Source organism: Hypanus sabinus, chromosome 6 (genome assembly GCF_030144855.1).
Source record: "Hypanus sabinus isolate sHypSab1 chromosome 6, sHypSab1.hap1, whole genome shotgun sequence".
NCBI classification, from domain to species: domain Eukaryota; kingdom Metazoa; phylum Chordata; class Chondrichthyes; order Myliobatiformes; family Dasyatidae; genus Hypanus; species Hypanus sabinus.
The window spans coordinates 123057263-123081954 of NC_082711.1; the positions used below are offsets into that span (position 1 = coordinate 123057263).

Sequence of the window (24692 nt, forward strand, 5' to 3'; positions counted from 1 at the left end):
GCTGTCTGGTACTTTACAGCACATTTGCAGTCTGAATCTCAGTCAGGAAAAGATACCGATACTATGGAAGGCTTCCTGCTTGTTTCCTGTACCCAAGAAGGCGATTATCTTGGGACCTGATGACTGCAGACCAATTGCTTTAACATCTCATGGGATGAAGGTGCTGGAGAGCCTGATGCTCACTAACCTTGAGCTGCAATTGAGATCTTTAGAGGAACTTCTATAGTTTGCAATTAGCCTCGTGTGGGAGTGGATGACGCCATCGTCAACCTGTTACAGCAGGCTCAATCTTACCTGGGTGGTGCTGCTGGCATTGTGAGAATCACATTTTTGTCACACGGATCGTTACAGAATTAGCATGTACATCTTTGTGCGACATGAGAACACACGTCATAGTACAGTAGCCTCTGCCTTATTATTTCCTTTATTATTATTGTAAATTGGTACATTATTATAGTTCTATGTCTTATTTTTCGTAAAGTCTGCACACTTCTATGTGAGTTTTTAAATCTTCCAACCGTAACGCATTTCCCAATCGGGACCAAATGCGCATGCGTAGAGGTCTGAGGGGATCCCGGATATACCGCATGCGCTCAGTAGACAAGAGGCACAGAAGGGTCGGCCGCAGGTAGGACGGGGACTTTAATCACCGGTGTTTGAACCGCGACTGAAGTACAATTACTTTGAGTTCCGGCCACACTGCTACTAAACGCCACGGTAACCCCGGTCCCTTCTTTCTCAGCCCCTCAATCTGTACTCGGGCCCCAGGGACCTCCCGGCTGATGAGCGCCGGAACCGCAGCCAGTCCTGCGGCGAATGCGGATCGTTGGATCATTGGATAGCGAGCAGATAGGTCCTGACGAAGGGTCTCGGCCCGAAACGTCGACTGTACTTCTTCCGATAGTTGCTGCCTGGCCTGCTGCATTCCACCAGCATTTTGTGTGTGTTGCTCAGATAGGTTTATGGTTCTTAGGGCATTCTGGGTAGTGAGGCAGCCATGGGTGAAAGTGCCAGCCTCGACCCGGACAGGCGAAGGAAATGGTGGGGACGGATGTATCTCCCAAACACTGCCGAGCTCCAGCTATATAAATTCGAGGATTAGGAACTCGGAACAAAAATATAATTCCCAGTTAATCTCGGATGAAGAGTGTTGTGTAATGACCGGTTACACAACAAAACTGTCATTTATTGCCATCGATAGTTTCATCGCTGTCAATCAGCTTGGGAGAGGGGACCTGAGGAATTAGAAAATCTCCAGGATCAGACAGGTAGTAACAAAGGCTCTTTGCAGTGTTGTGGAACATGACCAGAACTTGAAATAATACCAAAGGACAGGACAAATTGAGCCAAGTCACAGGTTGATAGAGGGCAGAAATAGTCCATTCTTATACAGGCAGGAAAACAGTCAGAGAATCTGCTGTTCAGTTAGGATGCCTGATCCTTGCCCAGTTAGAAGATGATGAGTTCATAAATATACATAGAAATTTACAGTACATTACTAACTCTTTGGCTAAAACTTGAGATGAACTTTGTAACATTGTGATGGCAATGGTCATGACAGACTGAAATATCACCTGAAATATTGTCCTTCATCCACTGATTTTTTTTTGCAAATACTTTTACAGGTTTAAAATAACATAACACGTGCACCGAAATCTCAAGCACAGCAGCATGACTGTTCGTTGCCTCTGAATGGATATTTAAGGAGTGAGCAAATATTTTCTTTGCAACAACAACACATCTATTGTCGACCTTTGGAGATGAAGTATCTCATTCAAACTGGAATTGAAATGAAGTTTTCTGTTGTAACTCAGTGTTATTCACTAGAAGCAGGGTGCTGAGAACACACCAGCATTTGTGCACTGAAGATCAATTCTTCAACTGCATTGGTTCTACAAGCGATTCAAATATCTGACTTTCACCTGCTATTTGTGTGGAGTCATCCAGCCTGAAGATACATCAGCAAGTTCACACCATAGTGAGATGTTCTGACTGCAGGAAGCAATTCATTCTCATCGATGCTAAAGGTATATCTGAAAATTCACCAGTGAGAGGACATTGACCTGCTGTGAGTGTGGGAAGGCATTTACACACTCAAACAGACACAGTGACACCAGCAAGTTTACAGCGGGGAATGGTCATTCACCAGCTCTAAATGTGTGAAAGGGTTTAACTGAATGAATATTAGCGAGTTCACACTGAGAAGATGCCATTCACCTGCTCAGACTGTGGGAAGGAATTCATTCACTCGTCCACACTACAGAGACACCAGCGAGTTCACACTGGGGAGAGGCCATTCACCTGCTCAGACTGTGGGAAGGGATTCACTCAGTCATCTCACCTACTGACACACCAGTTAGTTCACACCTGGGACAGACCATTCACATGTTCTGAATGTGGGAAGGGATTCACTCGGTCAAATCACCTACTGACTCACCAGTTAGTTCACACGGGGGAGTGGCCATTCAGATGCTCTGAATGTGGGAGGGGATTCACTCAGTCATCCACCCTTGTGAAGCACTACAGAATTCACACTGGTGAGAGGCCGTTCACCTGCTCCAGTTGTGGGAAGGGATTCACTCATTCAGCTCAACTGAAAGAACATCAGTTAGTTCACACTGAAGAGAGGCCATTCACTTGCTTAGACTGTGGGAAGGGATTCTCTCGGCCATCTCAACTCCTGACACACCAGTTAGTTCACACTGGGCAAAGGCCTTTCACATGCTCTGAATGTGGGAAGAGATTCACTCGGTCATCTCAACTGAAGGAACATCAGCGACTTCACAGTGGGGAGAGGCCATTCATCTGTTCTGAATGTGGGAAGGGATTTGCTCGGTCATTTCAACTGAAGGTACATCAGCGAGTACACACTGGAGAGAAACCTTTCTGCTGCTCTGAATGTGGGAAGAGATTCACTCAGTCATCCACACTTGTGAAGCACTATCGAATTCACACTGGGGAGAAGCCATTCACCTGCTCAGACTGTGGGAAGGGATTCACTCAGTCAGTTCAACTAAAGAAACATCAGTTTGTGCACACTGGAGAGAAACCATTCACCTGCTCCGTTTGTGGGAAAGGGTTCACACGGTCATCTGACTTGAAAGTTCACCAGCGAATTCACACTGGGGAGAAGCCGTACACTTGCTCAGACTGTGGGAAGGAATTCACACGGTCATGTGACTTGAAAGTACATCAACGAGTTCACACTGGGGAGAAACCATTCACTTGCTCAGATTGTGGCAAAGAATTTGCACGATCATCAGATTTGAAAGTGCATCTGCGACTTCATACCGGGGAGAAGCTATTCAGCTGCTCCGAATGTGGGAAGAGATTCACTCGCTCTTCTCACCTACTGACACACCAGTTAGTTCACACTGGGGAGAGGCCGTTCACCTGCTCAGTCTGTGGGAAGGAATTCATCCGGTCATCTGACTTGAAGGTGCATCAGCGAGTTCACACTGGGGAGAAACCGTTCACCTGTTCTGAATGTGGAAGGGGATTCACTAGGTCTTCTCAACAGAAGGAACATCAGCGAATTCACACTGGGGAGAAACCTTTCAAATGCTCGGACTGTGGGAAGGATTTCACTCGGTCATCTCAACTGAAGGAACATCAGCGTGTTCACACTGGGGAGAGGCCATTCATCTGCTCAGAATGTGGGAAGGCATTCACTTGTTCTACTCAACTACTGACGCACAAGTTCATTCACACTGGGGAGAGGCCATTCACCTGCCCAGACTGTGGAAAGGCATTCACTCGGTCATCCCTGCTGCAGACACACCAGCGAGTTCACACTGGGGAGAAGCCATTCACCTGCTCAGACTGTGGGAAGGGATTCACTCAGTCATCTCACTTACTGACACATCAGTTAGTTCACACATGGGACAGGCCATTCACATGCTCTGAATGTGGGAAGGGATTTACTCGGTCCACTCACCTACTGTCACACCAGATAGTTCACACTGGGGAAAGGCCATTCACCTGTTCTGAATGTGGGAAGGGATTCACTCAGTCATCTCAATTGAAGAAACATCAACGAGTTCACACTGGGTAGATGCCATTCAACTGCTCAGAGTGTGGAAAGGAATTCATTCAGTCATCTCAACTGACGGAACATTAGTTAGTTCACGCCAAGGAGAAACTGTTCACCTTCCTCAGACACTTCACCTACCAACACACCATAATGTTTTCAGCAGTGAGAGTATGTTGACCTGTTCAGACTGTGGGAAGGCATTCACACACTTATCCAGACTGCAGAGACAGTGACGGGTTCACAATGTGGTGAAGGAGGTCACCTGCTCTGAATGCGGGATGGGTTTCAATCAGCCATTCATTCCTATGTCGCCTTGCCGAGCTTTGACCCATCGCTAATCAGAGAAATCAGAAGCTTGAGTGCACGTAATTCACTCAGGTTCTTAACAGCGGTGACTCGGGACAATATTTATTAAAGCTCTGAGCAGTATACAGAATGTATTGTCAAGAAGAACTTAATGTTAGGCAGGAGCAAGTGCAGCGGCCAATGTTGGAGTGGACAGAGTTGGATTGCAGGCTTTGAGGCTTTTCGTCTTTGAGGTTTCAGTGCAGAGAGCGTTTAATCAGAAAAGGCAAAAATATGCTGCAGGTATATTTTCTTTTACCCCCTTTTTTACATTTGCTCATTTAGAACAGCAGAGATGCCAGGCAGGATAGTGGAAGTATCATTTTGCGGGATGTGGGACGGCAGAGGATCCTCGTGTGTCCCTGATAACTACATCTGTGAGAAATCCATCCAGCTTCAGCTCCGAACATCCCACATAACTCCAGATCATTCGGGTGGCTGAAAGGGTGATAGATAGGACAAACAGAAAGGTAGTTGCACGCAAGGTCGCAGCACAGAAAACAGGGTGACGGTCAGGAAGGGGAAAGGGTTAAACAGTGAGTGCAGTGTACCTCTGTGGCCATCCCCCGAACAACAGATTCTATCACTTTACATACCGTTGGGGATGGGGGGTGGGGATGACCAAGCAAAGGAAACTCACAGTTGTAGGGTCTCTGCCGTTTGGTATGGCTCTGAGGCTACATCCACACTACACCAGATAAATCCGTAACTGAAGCTTTTTCTCTTTATTTTTACCCTTCGCCCCCACTAAAATGGCGTTTTCATCCCCCAAAACTGGAGCTTTTCAGAAACACTGTCCAAGATAGAGGTATTTAAAATTATGAGGGGGATAGATAGAGTTGACATGGATAGGCTTTTTCCATTGAGAGTAGGGGAGATTCAAACAAGAGGACATGAGACTTAGGGGGCAAAAGTTTAAGGGTAACATGAGCGGGAATTTCTTTACTCAGAGAGTCATAGCTGTGTGGAATGAGCTTCCAGTAAAAGTGGTAGAGGCAGGTTCGGTATTGTCATTTAAAGCAAAATTGGATAGGTATATGAACAGGAAAGGAATGGAGGGTTATGGGCTGAGTGCGGGTCAGTGGTATTATCTGAGAGTAAGCATTCGGCACAGATTAAAAGGGCTGAGATGGCCTGTTTCCGTGCTGTAATTGTTATATGGTTATATGATTATAAGGTGTGTAATTTTGAAAATGCCACTTGGGCAGATCAGTGTGGATGGGGTAACCAGAGAAATCTAAAAATGCTGTCAGACAGCAACACGCCATTTCATTGTTTTCCTGAATGCAACCCCCCACACAGTCTAACAATTTCAGAACAGACGGCAACGAAACTGAAGCCAGAAGAGTTAGAGATGTACTCACCGGATACTGTGACCCATAACTTACTGAATAAATAAGTATACTCACTTGGCCCTGTTTTCTGTCCTTGTTTGTATGAAGGTGGTTTACCTATTTATGCAAGTACTTTTCTGACAATATATGTGTAACAGCCTAATGTAACATTGTATGGAAATACAAGATAATACTGATGCAGACATGTTTTACACATTTAACAAGGTGCTTTATTAATGCAACAGAGTTAGTCAGATTTCCAATGTTCGTCATCAGCTGGTTCATCCTGTCCGTGAACTCCCTGTTAGTTGCCTCCATATGCTCCAGTATCTGTTTTTTTTAATCTTTAAGTCCCCTGCACGAGAGCCCACAGCTGCCCATTGTTTAAGTTTTTCTAGTCTGTAATTGCACAAATGGGCACATTCACAGCGAGATTCGACACCAAACATGGGCCTTGCTTTTGGTAGATGTGTCCTGCGCATGCACAGTAAGAGGAGTTTCACCGAAATCTATGTTTCAATGTGAACAGAGATATTTTTAAAAACGCATAGTGTGGAGGCTTATCGTTTTTATGCGAAACCAGCATTTTCAAAATTATCCGGTCTAGTGTGGATGGAGCCTGAGGACTGGGGTGGAGTAACAATGTGATGCAAAGGGAGTTCAGAAAGTAAAGCCATCTCTTAAGTTAAAAGCCATCTCATCCAGGGCTGTGATCTTAGGACTGCCATCTGTGCCACGTGCCAGGAATAGGAAGGATAAGCAGTTTAACACGTGGCAAAGGAGTTGGTGCAGGAAGGAGGGCATAAGATCTCTGGATCATTTGAGCCCACATGAATTGCACTGTATTTGCGGAGAGGGGACATCGTTGATGGAGGGTGAAGTGGGCAGGCAGGTGAGAGAGCTCTCACACACAAAACATATGCAATGGAGTGAGAAGGGAAAAATGAAATGAGGAGAATGGATTTCAGGCTCCTTCACAAAGCCCCACGCTCACAAAACCCACCCCCTCTGGAATTGACCCCATTCCCTACCTCTGGCTGGGGCTGAGCATTAAGTTGCCAACAAGAAAGTGAATTTTTCATAGCTTCTGATTAACACACTTTGATAATAAATATACGTTGAATCTGAACATTGAAGTGTATTGTTTGTAAAACGTACTGATGAGAAATGATCTCAGTGAAAGTCAGAGAGTGGAAAACAAACCTGTGTTCAGCCCCACTGCTCCATGCCAGAGAAGAGGCCCTATCAGAGTCTATCCAATCTGTCTGTGCTTGACACGCCTCCCTCTAAAGTTTTCTTTTTCTGTAGCTGTCCCAGTGGCTTTTATTTTCTTCTCAACCCCATTCTCCTGCCTTCACCCATAACCTTTGACGCCTTTATGAATCAAGCATCTGTCAATGCATGTTTTAACTAAACATGATGACTTGGCCTCTGAGCTGTCCGTGGCAAAGAATGGCACAGCTCCCTTATCTCTCTAAATACATAGTCTCTGGTATTAGGCATTGTGACCCATAAGATTAAAAATGGCAGCTATCTACTCTATGGAGATCTTTTGTATTCTTATCAAGTTCTGTCAGGTCACCCTGAGCCTCCTCCACTCCAGAGAAAAGAGCCCAAGTTTGTCTGAACTCTCCTTACACAGTAGCTCATGCTTCGAATCCAGACAAGATCCGGACAACAGCAATGACTCAGGACAATATTTATTAAAGCTCTGAGCAGTGTACAGGATGTATTATCAAGAAGAAATTAATGTTAGGCAGGAGCAAGTGGAGTGGCCAATGTTGGAGTGGAGGCTTTGAGGCTTTTCCTCTTTGAGGTTTCAGTGCAGAGAGCCTTTGTGCGAGAGCCAACAGCTGCCCATTATTTAAATTTTTCTAGGCTGTAACTACACAAATGCACACTTTCACAGCAAGATTCAACACCAAACATGTCGCTTGTTTTTGGTAGATGTGACCTGCGCATGTGCAGTAGGAGGAGTTTCACCAAAATCACTGTTTCAATGTGGACAGAGATATTTTTAAAAATGCATAGCATGGACGCTTATCGTTCTTACGCGATACCGACGTTTTCAAAATTATTTGGTCTAGTGTGGATGTTGCCTGAGGCTCAGATGGGAATGGGGTGGAGTAACAACATTATGCAAAGGGAGTACAGAAAGTAAGGTGCTAAGTTATGAGAAAGCTCTTAACTCCTGAGGAATCTATCCCTGCCTTGCTAAAATTATTTAATGAATTTGGAGATTTTACAGGATATAAAATTAATTTTAATAAAAGTGAACTGTTTCCTTTAAATGAATCTGTTTTAATTGTTATGAATGTACCACAGCTCTGAGGGGCCGAAGGGGCGGGAGCAGCCCCTCCTTCCGGAGAATCGCAAGAGCACTATTAATTCGGGTCTCGGACCCAGGTAAATGAGAGACAATGTAATGGTTTTGGCCATGGCTCTTAGAGACACCTGTGCTAAGGGCATGACCCTGCTACGTGACAGCTACCACGGATATGGACACCCTCGGGCAATGTGGGGGTGGGGATTGCATCACCCTACTTTGATGGACATCTACAACTCTGCAAGTCAAGATAAAAGGGGACTGCAAAAGGCGGTACCCCAGAGAGAGACGCACCAGAAGGACTCGATCGCCCAACGCTCCCGTGATAGCTGGAAGCCAGTCAAAAGCCACGTGCGCTCCGTAACTTCTCTGCCTGGGGAGCTGGTGGCTGATAATACCGAGAAGGACTTCGAACTAATAACAGGGAAACAACGCTCCCCTGATTCAATGGAGTTGCTTCGTCAAAGACCCGGGCAAGTTTTGTTGTTTCTGCTCACTCTCTCTGAAACATGTGAAACCCAGCGATTCCCCAAAAAAGACTGAAGCCTACAGACTTCTAAGTGACTTTTATATTTCCAACGGACGATATATTATCCCCTAGACAACAGTCTAGATTATTTCTTAATGATGATTATTGCTAAACCCGCGCTTTAGATTGAGTTTTGCCGATGTATATGTTCTGAATGTTTGTATTGACCTTACTGTTGTGCCCCCCTTTATGAATAAAACCGTTCAAAAATAGTGCCATCAGACTCCAACGGACCTCTTTATCTTTGCTGGTGAGTTATCCAGTTACGGGATACGTAACATAATATATGATAATATTCTTCAAAGTTATGGATTCCTTTAGATATCTAGGTGTTATAATCACTAAAAAATATTAGGATCGTTATAAAGCTAATTTTGTTCCCTTGGTAGATTCTATGAAGTATTTATTTAGCAGATGGAACCCACTTACATTGTCACTTGCTGCCCACATCCATATACAGGCAGTCCCCGGGTTATGTACGAGTTCCTTTCCTGAGTCCATCTTTAAGTCGGATTTGTATGGTAGGCGGAACAAGTACATCCGGTATTATTTAGCATCAATTAGTCAAATGTTTGTCTTAGTATATAGTATATATTTTACCTTTCTATACGTATAAAACACCAAAGAAACATATGTATTCCAATAATTAAACCACGGCGTTGCTTAGTAATAATTGTAGCTTTCATCAGGGCAGCACCTTTCAAATGCTCCATTATTCTCACTTTATCCGTTATCCTTTAAAATTGTTCCAATCGTTGACCGACTGTAGCCTAACGCTTTTCCAATGACCAATGGTGTTTCACCTCTTTCCAAATGCTTTATTAGTTCCACTTTATTTTCAATCACGATTGCTTCCCCTCAATGGAACAGAAACACTGCCGCCGCCGGCTCCCGAGGTCCGCTGGGTCCTAAGGACCATTGAGACAGGCTAAATGGGACAAGTGGGGGCTGTGCTGGGTTTTGGTATTTGATCATCCACAATATTTCGCATGGGAATTTAAACTGGAGGTGGCAGTGTTTTTTTACGAGGTTGAGTTGCGAGCTGGACATCAACCCAGCAGGGATGGTACAAAGTCAATATATCGACATCAACCCAGGATGGGAACACTCCATTCTCCAGCCAGCCCGGTGCTGATCTCATTGTGCCACCAGCCAATCAGAACGGGGGGGGGGGGGTCAGGGTGAATCTTACTCAGAAAAATTTAAGTTAAACACTCAGCACAGTGTCAATGGCAATGACTTAAGATGGCGGATGGCATGGCGATCCGACTTAAAATGGCGGACGGCCTTTTCCTTCCTCAGTTCGTAAGTACGAGTTGTCTGTAAGTCGGATGTCCATAACTCGGGGACTGCCTGTAGTCAAAATGATGATTTTACCAAAATTTTTATATTTATTTCAGAATATCCCTGTTTTTTTTGACTAAGAAGTTTTTTGATCGAATTGATTCTGTCATCTCATCTTTTATTTGGAATGATAAAAGACCAAGAATTGGTAAATGACTTACAAAATTTGAAAAAAGACGGAGGTCTTGATTTGCATAATTTAAGAATGTATTATTGGGCTGTTAATGTGCGATATATGTCCTTTTGGTTATACTGGATTGATAAGAATGAGCGGCCAATTTGGGTAGATTTGGAATTGAAAGCTGTGAAACAGTTTTATTTAACCTCATTATTGGGAACTGCTCTACCTGTACAATTAGCTAAAGATGCTATTTTAAATTTATACCCTGTGATTATTCTTTACAAATTCAGCTCCAGTTCCGTACTATTTTTAATCTTAAAAAATTTAAACTTTGTAGTTTAATTTATCGAAAATATTTTTAAAGCCTTCTTTGAGTGATCCAATTTTTTATTTTGGAAAAATAAAGGTATTAATTCTTTTTTGGCTCTATTTAAAGAAGATACACTGATGTCTTTTGAACAATTAGTTGATAAATACTCTTTCATATTCACACTTCTTACAATGCCATCAAGTTAGACATTTCTTACAAAAATATTCCTTGTAATTTTCCTTGCATACTAAAGGCTGACCTGTTAGATACTATTATGAGTATGAACCCTTTGATGAAGGGTTCCATTGGAAGAATTTATAATTTACTATTACAATGGGATAAGTGCCCTTTCTTTAAGATTAAACAAGATTGGGAAAGGGAACTTAATTTGACTTTTATAACAGAAGACTGGATGCGGATCTTGAAGTTGGTTAACTCTTCCTCAATTTGTGCTAACCATTCATTGATTCAATTTAAAATTGTACATCATTACTGGTTGATGAAGGAGAGATTGTTTAAAATCTTTCCTAATGTTGATAGTTATTGTGATAGATGTAAGACTGAGACAGCTACACTGACACATGTTTTGGTCTTGTTCTATACAGGAACAGATTTGGAAGTCAGTTTTTTCTACAATTTCTAAGGCACTTAAAATTAATGTACAACCTAACAAATTAACTGTGCTCTTTGGAATAATACCTCAAAATATTCATGGTATTTCTTTGTCTGACCAACATGTTATTGTATTTGTTACATTGATAGCTAGGAAGGCCATTTTGTTGAAGTGGAAGGATACGTCGGCTCTCACTCTGTCACAATGATTCTCCCAAGTGATGTTATGTCTTAGTTTGGAGGAAATTAGAAGTCGAACCTTTGAAACTGATCGATTTTGAGAAAAGATAGCGTTCATTTGCTCGTTACAACCATTTGAGTTAATTGATAGGTTTCCTCCACGATCACATTGTAAATTTTGGGTTTTTTTGCTGGCGGTTTGATGTTTATCTTTAGAAGCTTTTTCTAAAATGCATGGCTCCGGGGCTGAATACACAATAGGTTCTTTTTTTCTCACTTTTTTCTTGCTTTAGAAGGGTTTTTCTTCTTTTCTCTTTTTGTTTTTTCACCCTATTTTTCAATCCTAATATTGTTTTTTTCTCTCTTTTGAGACATCGTAAGTGTTACTTACAAATGTACTTCGATGTACTCTTGTATTTTGGTTAATAATAGTAAGATTTGAAAAGGTCTTTGGATCATTTGAGCCCACATGGATTGCAATGAATGTTGGGTGAGAGGGGACATTGTTGATGGAGGGTGAAGTGGGCAGGCAGGGGAGAGAGCTGTCACACATAAAACATATGCAGTGGAGTATGAGGGAGGGGAATGAGAAGGGAAAAATGAAATGAGGAGGAGTTCGGGCTCCTTCACAAAGCCCAACACTCACAAAACCCACCCCCTCTGGAATTGATTCCATTCCCTACCCCTGACTGGGGGACAGCATTAAGTTGCCTTGCCAACAAGAAAATGAATTTTTCATAGCTTCTGATTAACACACTTTGATAATAAATATATGTTGAATCTGAACATTGAAATGTATTGTTTGTAAAACACGTACTGATGAGAAATGATCTCAGTGAAGGTCAGAGTGGAAAACGAACCGGTGTTCAGCCCCACTGCTCCATGCCAGAGAAGAGGCCCTATCAGAGTCTATCCAATCTGTCTGTGCTTGACACGCCTCCCTCTAAAGTTTCCTTTCTCTGAAGCTGTCCCAGTGGCTTTTATTTTCTTCTCAACCCCATTCTCCTGCCTTCACCCATAACCATTGACACCTTTATGAATCAAGCAACTGTCAATGCATGTTTTAACTAAACAGAATGACTTGGCCTCTGAGCTGTCCGTGGCAAAGAATGGCACAGATTGTCGTGGTTTTTCGTGCCTCACAGATGACCAGGAGACGCAGAAGATTCTTCAAGTAGGTTAAACTTTAATTTGCAAATCAAAGCTGAGACAGTCAGTGAGCTAGTCGCTGATTGCCCACCGATCCTCGGACATGGCATTTTTTATAGCAAAATCCTGGTCCAGTTTCACACGTACGTCCCATTGACTTAATCATGTTCCAATCCACATCTCCCAGCTGTCTCTCACCAACACACCATCTTCTACATTCTTAAGATTTCATTCTCCTACTAAATTGGGTACATGCATAGCAAACAGCAAGTTCAAACTACATAATCTACATCAAGGCTGACTACATAGTTTTGGTTACACAGCAAAGGAGTTCAAAGCAAAACATCTCTTTGCTACCTCTCATTACCACACCATTGTCTTCTACATTCAATTGGATACATGCATAGCAAATAGCAAACTTCAAAGCTGACTACATCTCTTAGCTACCTTTCATTAACATATATTAACACACCATTGTCTTCTATATTCCTAGCATTTCATCTTGGGTACATGCATAGCAGATAACATTTCTTTAGCTACCTCTCAATAACATACTATTGTCTTCTACATTCCTAGGACTTCATTCTACTAAATTGGGTACATGCATAGCAGACTGACTAGTTACACAGCAAACGATACAAGTTTTATACTCCATAATATTTTTATACTCCAATAAGATCCCTTATCTCTGTAAATGCATAATCTCTGGTATTAGACATTGTGACCCATAAGATTAAAAATGGCAGCTATCTTCTCTATCGAGATCTTTCATAATCTTATCAAGTTCTATCGGGTCACCCTGAGTCGTCTCCACTCCAGATAAAAGAGCCCAAGTTTGTCCGAACTCTCCTTACACAGTAGCTCATGCTTCCAATCCAGACAAGATCCTGGTGAACATCTTCTGCAATCTCTCATTGTTCCCGCAAACACCAGTGATGTAACGGGCTTTAAGAAAGTAAATGGCGGGTTGTTGATTAATAGGTGTGTCAAAGTTGACAGGCAGAAGACAGCAGTGTGGAGCTTAGCAGGAAAATCCAATAGCCATGATTGAATGGTGGAGAAGACTCAATGGACGGAATGGGTATTTCAGTTTTGACTGAATTTTGGTAGGGTATAGTGTTAAGATGGCGAAGCAGGGGGCTGTAAGGTACGGGTGCAGGTAAGAGTGGGTGTCCAGGTAGGAGATGGTGTTAAGCACCTCTTCACCGTATCTGGTAACCAACAACAACTAACTCAGACTGGATAATTATAGGTGCATTTATATTTACTTGCAGCAAGGGAAGACTAGCAGTGCCCAAGAGCTGGTAATCGCTTTGTCAAAAAGAAACAGTACCAGCACCATTTTGAACACAAGTTCAAGGACAGGGTACATTCTGTTGTCTGCTTAATCAATTTATTTGACATGCTTCCAGTGACACAGCTGCAGGTCTGTACTCAAGTGCTCAGGTAGCATCAACATCATGTTGCACGAAGATACTTACCAAAGCACTCTGAAACAATACAGGTTCAATTTTGTGACAGAAAGAAATGCTATTTTGGTACAACAAGTGAAGTATGTTTCCTCAGTGGTGGAGAAGCATTCCTTCACTCCTCACCCTCCGTGAAAACCCTTCCAACCCCTACACCATCCCTATTTCCGTTAATACCTCTGTTCCTCGCGGCCCTCACCATTTGTGAAAACCCTTCTTACCCTATGCCCATTGCTATTTTGTAAACCTGCCTCACCCCTACGCCATTCGTCATCTCTGTAAAACTCTCCACCATCCACCCTGGCGCAATCAGGTGAGAGCTGACCTGAGAAACACACCAACCTTGGCAGGTGGCAGGGCTCACAAAGTACATTCACACTGGCTGTCATTTTTATAACCCTACCGATTTGCATGCTTATCTTGACTAAACCGCTTCCTACTGATGAAGAGAAAGGTAAACTTAGGTAGAGGGATAGGTAAATGTGGGAATGGATTAAGGTTTATGATTTGCTTATGATCGATTATATTATAGGTACCTTATGTTGGTTGCTGTACAGCCAAAAAGGGAACTTCACCCAGCAACAAATAATGTACCAGATATTGCTTCCTAATAGTGTTAGGCATAGGTCTGAATAAAGAATTATCTGGTCGCACAAAGCATTTTTGAGGTATAACATAACTAAATAGGGGAAGGACAGTGTAGGAGGTGTGTCAACATAAGGGACTGATTGATCAAAAAAAATTTAGTTAAAAAGATAGGTATATTTTGGAAAATACAAAAAAATCTAGGTAAAATCATCATTTTCACAGCATGGATGCGACCTATTAAAGAAAGAGTAAGTGGATTCCATCTAGAAAATAGTAATTTCATGGAGACTACTAGAGAAACTATATTGGCTGTATAAAGATCTTTATATGTTTTAGTAATTATAATACCTAAATATCTAAATGTATTAACAATTCTAAAAGGAATATCATTATATATACTAACATGAACATTTAATGGAAACAATTCACTTTTATTCAAATTAAGGTTATATCCTGAAAATTTTCCAAAATCTTTAAGTGTTTCCCAAAGATTAGGAATTATTTCCTCAAGATTCGAAATAAAAATCAAAAGATCGTCTGCATAAAGAGAAATCTTATGTATGGTTCCATTTATAAAAATATCATGAATATTTTTGGCCTCCTGTAATGTTATAGCTAAAGGCTCCAATACAAGATTAAATAATAAAGGGCTTAATGGACATCCCTGTCTAGTACCACGAGAAAGTGAAAAGAAAGAAGACCTATAACTGTTAGTAATGACCGTGGCAATAGGGTTCTTATAGATCATTTGAAGCCATCTATTAAAATTATTACCAAAATCAATTTTTTCTAATACTTTGAACAAGTATGGCACCACAAACCTATCGAATGCCTTTTCTGCATCAAGAGATAACATATTGAAATTGCTGAGATAATGGTGAATAAATAATGCTCATCAATCTCTGAACATTAGAGAAAGAGTAACGACCTTTAATAAAGCCCTTCTGGTCCATAGAGATAATTTTAATTTTTTTAATTTTCCAAGCGGTTAGCCATTATTTTAGAAAGAATTTTTGCATCCACATTTAATAGCGAAATAGGTCTATATGATGAACATTCAACAGGATCTTTAACTTTTTTAAGAATTAAGGAAATAGATGCTTCATAAAAAGAAGAAGGTAAATTACCCTTCTCAAAGGATTCATGAAACATTTCCAAAAGATATGGCAAAAGTAATCTTTCAAATTTTTTGGAAAAATTCCTTCGAATAACCATCAAGTCCGGGAGCTTTACCTGATTGCATTGACAACATAGCTTTCTGAATTTCATGCTCGGTAATTGGAGCATCAAGCATCTGTTGATCTTCATCAGAAATTTGTGGAAGTTAAATCTTATGTAAAAAAGGTTTTGGAGGAATCTGCAGGAAATTGAGATCTATAAAGATCAGAATAAAAATCTTGAAAAGTATTATTAATATCCTCATAGTTATTTACTATATCTCCATTATTTTTACAAATCTTCAAAATTTGAGATTTTATTGCTCATAGACATTTTTTGCAATATTTTCAGGTTAGACATTTTTTACAATATTTACCTGTTTCCATATTTACAAGAATCTGATTTGTTGGATACCATTTTGAAATTGAATCCCTTAGTGAAAGGTTCCATTAGCAAAATTTATAATTTACTCTTGTTTCAAACAGAGAACCTATCACTAAAGATTAAACAAGATTGGGAGAGAGAACTTAATATGACCTTTGTGAATGAAGATTGGGTTCGAATTTTGAAAAATTTTAATTATTCTTCTATATGTGCCAATTATATGTCTAATTATATGTCTAATTCAATTTAAAATTTTCCATCGTTATTATTTAACATTAATAATTGAATGGTTTTCTCAAGTAATGTTATGTCTCAGCTTGGAAAAATTAGAAGTAGAACTTTTGAACCTCGATTTGATTTTGAGAGAAGATGGGGTTCTTTTGCCAAATATTACCATTTAATTTGAATTATTCTATATGGTTTCCTTCCAATGTTATTATCTTTTTCTAAAAAAAATTGTGAACTGGCGGTTGATGAATATTTTTCTATATATCTAGATGATGGTTAAATGTATTGCTTCCAGGGGTTGATTCCTAATGGGTTTTTTTAAATATAGTTAATGGAGGTTTTTTTTCCCTCAGTTAGATGGGGTTCTTTTTTCCCCTTCTTTTTTCTATATAATCTTTTTTTCATTTTCATATATTATGATTAGTTTTTTTCTTCCGCTCTATTAATTGTATACATATTAATTTGTTGAAATTTTGTATTATTCTATAGTTGTAGAAGATAATGTATTAATAAAAAGATTTTTTAAATGAATACAAGCGATTGAGATTGTATCCATGCTGGTCTTGGCAGAAATATTTATAACTAACCAATCATGATTTTACATCTATTTGTATCTTACCATGTGATTGAAACTATTCCAAAACTGTATTAACTCATGTAATTATAATATTTCCTGCAATGATGAATGTTATAAATTATGTGGAATTGTGTTCAGGGGTGGGCACTGTCCGGACTGTCTCTTTGAGAGATCAGTCTGTAACTTCCTCATAGAATGCTATGAATAAAAAATGAAGTTTGAGGAAGCATCGCTTGTTTTATGGTTTTATTGAATTCGTGGTACCTTGCACTATTGTATCGGGTCGATCCACCTTTGACAATCTGGCAAGCCAGCCAGGAGTCCAAGACGGCGTCCCCTAGTTGTTGCTTGGTTGCAGTAACCTGAGATGGATCGAGTCCACAAGTTAAGATTTGCCTTGATCTCTCTCTCATTAATTGTCCACCTTGATGACCCCCTCACTTGGGGCGTAAATCTCTGACTGACTCCTTCTGAAACCTGAGTTGAGGATCACCCGAGTACCACAGGACAGTAGGTATTGGGGTAACAGAGGACCTTTACGAGGTATTGTGAGTATTTAAGGTTGTGAGGTATTATGAGAACTAAAGTCTGTACGTGCTGAAGAATTGGGCTGCGGATCATTAACAGTGATCTATTATGTTTGTCTTCAGGTACGTCACCGCAAATTGGGCAGCGGGTTAGTGGCAGTAACCTATTACATTTGAAGCTGGTGAGCACCTTAATTGGCAGGGGGACCGGGGTGTGTAGCACAGTAAATTGACTAGCACGGGACTGAACTGAAGTTTGGCCAAACACAGGGGAAGTGGCTCTCTCCTGCAGTCTATGTTGATGTTGTAAATATGCCTTGGGGGTACGCTTATGATAATTTGCCTGTCTCAGCATCCTGCCTTAGAACAGTTGTTAAGAGGTGAAATCCCCCATGCGAAGGTCAGAATCTTGAAGTGGATGCAGAGAGACACGGCACAAGATTAACGGGGAATAGGGGTTGTAGGTTATATGGCAGTAAAGCCGCACTCTGACGTATCAGCATCCAGCCTTAGTCCAGTTGTTAAGAGGGGAAATCCCCTACGTGGTCAGGACCCTGAAGTGGACATGAGAATTGGAGGCAGCTGACCAACCCGATTAGGAAGTATGGGGCAAACATTGGATAAGTTCGGGAATAACATGTCAATATTTAAAATATGTAGAGATGACCCTGAAAGAAAAAATGATTACTGAATGTTATCGGCATGCCTGAGTAAGAAATTGGGTAGTGAAATTTAGCCTTTGACTTGACTTAGACCTGGGACTTAGATAAATGTCTGAAGGCACAGGAAGCAATTTGGAAATGTAGTGCCAGACAAAAATGGAAGGTTTTAATGTCCAATTGGAGAAAAACGGCCAAAGAATTAAATAATAGATCTAGGCAAAATAGTTGCTAAAGTACGTCAAAGATGGATTAGTGTATGTGATAATGAAGGAAATTTGAAATTGTGGGAGACACTAAAAGGAATGTGTGAGGATTATGATATGAAAAAGGGAAAACAGAATAAGGAAACGAAAGATAGATGGGTTAAGGATAGGCACAAAGGTAAAGATGAAGCCAGCAAAGGTAAAACTGAAGTACCTCTTGACCTGTCTAGGCTGCCCATGCTGTTTGGTGATAATGAGACTGAGGAGGAGGAAGTCTGGCGACCCCAGCCCAAGGCACCGCCACCCCTGTATGCTCCACCTAAACAGTCGCCCCAGGATAATCCCAACTCACCCCCCATCAAGCCCAGTGGCCACCCACATGAGGGGACAGCTGAGGCAGCAGAAGGGTAATAACCAGCCAGGGACCAGGAAACCACGACATAGGCAGAATTTTCTGGTAGGAGGCAGTTGACGGCATCATCCGTCTCATATAATCCTTCTGTAAGCAGGGCATTCTAGTCCCTTGCCAGTCCTCCTATCTTGCCGGTTCCAAAACCGGGAGGCCAAAATGGTGCTTAGTACAGGACCTCCTATGGGCAAGGTTTATACCAAGATTTGAGGAACCCACACAAATAAATTTGGACAATGGCCCTCATTTTGTGGGAAAAGTAAATAAAGAGTTATGTCGGGTGCTACACATTGAACAGCAGTTTCACTGTGCCTACCACTCAAAGACTGCAGGAATAGTGGAATGAGCTAATGGTACCCCGAAAAAAATTAAGCTGACTAAGTTAATGTCCGAAACCAGACTGAGCTGGCTGAAGGTCCTTCCGTTAGCTTTATACCGGATGAGAATTACCCCACATTCCACTACAGGGGTATCTGCAGCTGAAATTGTTTATGGGCGTCCTAGAAGGACCCTATGGGATGCCAACATGCAACCTCACACCCAAATTTACCTTAAGGTCATGGAGGATGAATTGCAGAAGTACTTTCGTCAATTAATGTCCACTTTAAAGTTTCTCCACTCCCAAGTAAAGAATACCCTTAAGGATTCCGGAGGGCAAGGACCGGAATGGCTGGAGCTGACAGTTGGAGATTCAGTACTGATTGGGGACTGGGAGCATCCCAAATTTGGACCCGGTGGAAAGGACCATTCCAGATACTATTTCAAACGCCGACGGCAGTTAAAGTACAAGGCCAGGAACATTGGATACACCTCAGTGGCTGTAAAAGACGGCTTCCTGGCTGCAATTAACCATTTGTGGACTCATTTCTTTATTGTGTGTTGCAATTGATTCCTTAGAGGACAACTTGTTTTATCAAGTACATGAACGACTGCACAGTAACTGTACTGCTTGTTATTCTTTGGTACTATCTGTGGAAGCACTGTTTGTAGCTAACCCATTAGCCCTAGCCTGAAAGGTACGTGACCTAACAGTGGAGGATGGTTCAGGGTCAGAATGTAAAGGGATAGAGCGAAGTTTCATAGAGGGGCTAGGGGATATTGTATTGAGGGCATAGGTGATAACCATGCCACGGACCCTGAGTGTTTGGGGACCCGCGAATGACATGCACCGGGGGATGGGGAAGAGTGGGTATCTAGTACAAGCTGTCGAAGCACCAGGGATTATCCCTTCTGTTTCCTGGGAAAGGGATGGGGATGCATTTTCACCAAGATACCTCGGGGAAATACCTTGCCTGGAGGAACAATGTTTGGACCACTGATGTAGGATAGACAAAGGAATATTCTCTTGTGAATGTATCCAAAAACAATGCATGCCCCTCTCTAAGGGGAGTTCAGTATGTATGTGGATATTGTAATGGGACTCGTGTGTTAGCTGGTTCAGGGACTTTTGAATACTCCTCCCTGTATCCTGGAGTACTTGCGGTATGATACAATAGTACTTCATAAGAAATCTTGCTATCCGACCAAGCCCGGATATGTGTTCCTGTTTAACAGCACCTATACTACGGCCACCACCACTCTACCTACCCTCTTTGCGGTGGGAATCATTGGACCACTCTGTTCTCTGCCCCCAGAAAGCTCACATTCGGTGATGACAGATAGCCTGAGCCGTGAGTAAGGAGTTCTGTGCTGACTGGAGGAATCCTGTTACTCTGGGCTACGGGTTCCTGAGCACTGTCTCTCTTGGGGGGTTGGCAGAAGTCATGGCTGCAAAGAACCATCACTACCTTATTTGTGGGCTAACAGCATTGGGAAACAGTACCGTGGAAGGCCTGGAGGCTGTTAACAGGGAACTGGTGGAATTACGACTCTGTGCAGCAAACCAGGTATGCTGTGGATTATAAACTGGCCCAGCAGGGAGGGGTCTGCGCCATAGTCAAAGACAAATGCATCACCCATGTTACTGATGAGTCCTACAATGTCACCCATGCTATCCAGTCTATTAAGAAACAATTGGATGACTTCATGCAAGGTCCACAGATAAGAGAGGGCTGGTTGGGATGGTTGCTAGGAGGATCTTGGGGGGCTTATCTACTGTTTGTTCTCATGGTAATAATTATTGTGTGTTGCGTGATGATGACCTGCCTAAATACTGGTTGTAGAATTTTCATGGAATGACTGATGATGACGTCCTGTAGTTGGTTATCATGGTATGATAAAAGGGGGGGGGGGGAAATGAAGGGAAAAGTAAACTTATGTGGAGGGATAGGTAAATGGGGGAATGGATTATGGGGTATGATTAGCTTATGATCAATTACCTTATATGTTCATTTCTGTACAGCCAAAAAGGAGACCTTACCCAGCAACAAATGATGTACCAGACATTGTTCCCTAATAGTGGTAGACAAAGGTCTAAATAAAGAATTATCTGGTTGCACAAAGCATTTTTGAGGTATAACATAACTAGATAGAAGAAGGACAGCGAATGGGGTGTGGTAGAACGTTGGAGAGAAGGGGCAGGTGTCAACATAAGGAACTTAGATTGTATCCATGCTGGTCTTGGCAGAAATAATTATAACTAACCAATAATGATTTTACATCTAATTGTACCTTACCATGTGATCGAAACTATTCTAAAACTGTATTACCTTGCATAATTATAATATTTCCTGCAATGATGAATGTTATAAATTGTGTGGAATTGTGTTCAGGGTGGGTGGGGGGGTTAGTGTCCGGACTTTCTCTTTGGGAGATCAGTCTGTAACTTTCCCCCATAGCATGCATGAATAAAAAGTGAAGTTTGAGGAAGTATTGCTTGTTTTATGGTTTCATTGAATTTGTGGTACCTTGTGCTATTGCATCGGGTCGATCCAACTCTGACACTATCTTCCTATTTTTACCTTACTACCCACACACACCCCCATTCTCCCTCCAGGAACATATCCTGACAAGCGAGGGAAGTTCAACATGCTCCCATTTACTTCCTCAGCTCCATTCTGGCTCAGAAACAGTCCTTCCAGGTGAGGCAACATTTCAAAATAGGGTAAGAAGAGGATGATTAGGCAGATGAATGTGTGGCTGAGAAACTGGTGCAGGGACATTGCATCAGATCTCTGGGTCATTGGGATCTCTTCTGGGGACGGAATGATCTGTACAATGGGAACCGGACCGGGTCAAATATGCTCGTCGGCAGGTTTGTTAGACCTTGTGTTTAAAATAACTTGTCAGGGGGATGGGAACTGGATTGATAGTGCTGGGGATGAGGTAACTGTTTGGCAACAGAGGTAGAGTGCAGTGGGAGTACTAGCAAGCAAAGGCTGATGTCAGGGCAAAATTGCAGTCAACGGGATTACCTGCAGCGTTAAAATGGGATAACGTCGATAAGGGCAATCAATGCAGGACTGAAGATGTTATAGTTGAACGTGCGTAGCATACAGACTAACACAGGCGGACTCCTGCACCTGATTATTGGCCTGGGCAGACGGATTGGCTCTCTTCTAAAGACATCCTCTTCAAGTGCGAGCCCAAGAAACTCGCCACCCGCTTCCTGGGACCATTCAAGATTGAGAGTATTGTCAACCCTTCAGCAGTCCAAGAAAAAACTGCCTAAATCTATGCACATCCATCCTACATGCCACGTTTCCCAATTGAAACCGGTATCTGACAGCCCTTTGTGCCCTCCAGCTGAATGCCCTCCACCCACCTGGATCATTGACGACCACCCAGCGTACACCGTCGGGTGATTGCTGGATGTACGCCGCCAAGGCAGAGGCCTCCAGTACCTGGTCAATAGGGAAGGATACGGCCTGGAGGAACATTCCTGGATTCCCCACTCCTTCATCTTGGACGCTTCCTTCATCCGTGATATCCATCAAGCCATCTGGACAAGCCCGGTGGATCATCTGGAGGCTCCCGTTGAGGGAGAAGGGTACTACCATGGTCCCGATTATCAACTCTCTATCTTGCCCCTAATCTCCATCGATTATGCCTTGATTCTAATCATTAACTTCCCACTTAGTGCTAATTTGCTTGCTGACAGCACACCTGGTCTCCATAAAGAACTACAGTGTAAGAGCCCCGGAGTCACAACCACTGGTCACCAGTTCGTGGGTCTATTCCGGCATGATAACTTTGTTTCCCCACCATTTAGAATCATTAATTCTAAGTTCAGCTCCAGTTTCTAGATATTCCATGAAAACCCCTTCTCTATGTCAAGACTCCATATCAGAGCTCTTAGATTAGTGCATGGGGCTTAAAAAATAGTGGGCTGTGTGGTAGGGAAATTCGAGGGAGTTTCTAGAGTAGGTTAAATTGTCGGCATAACACTATGGGCTCTTAAAAGACTCTGCTGTGTCCGCTTCCACAATCACTGCAGGATTTTCCATTAGCATAACACGTCTTTGGAATGTGCCGACCTTCACATTTGCTGCTCAAATGGTTCCGTTTATTATCAGTGAATGTATACAGTTTACAACCCGAAATACTTGTCTTCACAGACATCCATGATAAACAGAATCCAAAAAGAATGAACAAGAGAAAAACGTTACAACCCCAAAGCTTCATCTCTCCCCTCCCCCAGGCCAAGTAGCAGCAAGCATCAACGGGTCAGTCACCACCCTCCACCACTGCCTGCTTCAGCAAAAAGCTTCAGTGCCCACTACCCACCAAGCAACAGGAAAGCACCCAAAGGGAGACCATAGCAACACCCAGAGAATACTGGAGGAACTCAGCAGGTCAGGCAACATCTATAGAAAAGAGTACATCTGCAGTCAACAAAGACTATTGTCTACCCGACAGCTTGACATGCCACAGGCTCCCTCTCTCACCAACAAGGCACAGAGAGATAGCACTCATTTTCACAGTGAAAGCGAAGACGGATCATTACAGAATTAGCGTGTACCATATAACCATATAACACTACAGCATGGAAACAGGCCATCTCGGCCTTTCTAGTCCGTGCTGAATGCTTACTCTCACGTAGTCCCACCAACCTGCACTAGGCCCATAACCCTCCATTCCTTCCCTGTCCATATACATATCCACTTTTTTAATGACAATATCGAACCTGCCTCTACCACTTCTACTGGAAGCTCGTTCATACAGCAACCACACTCTGAGTAAAGAAGTTCCGCCTCATGTTATCCCTAAACTTTTGCCCCTTAACTCTCAAATCATTTCCTCTTGTTTGAATCTCCCCTACTCTCAAGGGAAAAAGCCTATCCACGTCAACTCTACCTGTCCCCCTCATAATTTTAAATACCTCTATCAAGTCCCCACTCAAACTTCTACGCTCCAAAGATAAAAGACGTAACTTGTTCAACCTTTCTCTGTAACTCAGGTGCTGAAACTCAGGTAACATTCTAGTAAATCTCCTCTGTATTCTCTCTATTTTGTTGACGTCTTTCCTATAATTCGGTGCCCAGAACAGTACACAATATTCCAAATTTAGCCTCACCAATGCGTTGTACAATTTTAACACTACATTCCAAGTCCTATACTCAATGCTCTGATTAAAAAAGGCCAGCAGACCAAGCTTTCTTCACCACCCTCTCCACATGAGATTCCACCTTCAGGGAACTATGCACCATTATTCCGAGATTACTCTGTTCTACTGCATTCCAGCAGTTCATGTTTGTGCGACATGAGAACACACGTCATAGTAAGGCCTCTGCCTTATTATTTCCTTTATTATTATTGTAAATTGGTACATTATTATAGTTCTATGTCTTATTTTTCGTAAAGTCTGCACACTTCTATGTGAGTTTTTAAATCTTCCAACCGTAACGCAGTTCCCAAGCGGGACCAAATGCGCATGCGTAGAGGTCTGAGGGGATCCCGGATATACCGCATGCGCTCAGTAGACAAGAGGCACAGAAGGGTCGGCCGCAGGTAGGACGGGGACTTTAATCACCGGTGTTTGAATCGCGACTGAAGTACAATTACTTTGAGTTCCGGCCACACTGCTACTAAACGCCACGGTAACCCCGGTCCCTTCTTTCTCAGCCCCTCAATCTGTACTCGGGCCCCAGGGACCTCCCGGCTGATGAGCGCCGGAACCGCAGCCAGTCCTGCGGCGAATGCGGATCGTTGGATCATTGGATAGCGAGCAGATAGGTCCTGACGAAGGGTCTCGGCCCGAAACGTCGACTGTACTTCTTCCGATAGATTTGTGGTCGCCAATCTTTTTAAGCCCAATATCCCCTA

General features: G+C 42.4%; 1 protein-coding gene across 1 annotated transcript in view; it reads left to right on the top strand.

Annotated features, from left to right (window-relative positions):
- Positions 1 to 767: 767 nt before the first annotated feature.
- LOC132395804 (zinc finger protein 208-like) overlaps positions 768 to 24692 on the top strand; it is a 41785-nt gene continuing 17860 nt past the window's right edge. Inside the window, exons 1-2 of the mRNA XM_059972870.1 lie at positions 768 to 939; positions 1626 to 4039. Coding sequence (XP_059828853.1) covers positions 2207 to 4039 — 1833 coding nt within the window. The 5' untranslated portion in view covers positions 768 to 939; positions 1626 to 2206. The remainder of the gene's footprint in view (positions 940 to 1625; positions 4040 to 24692) is intronic.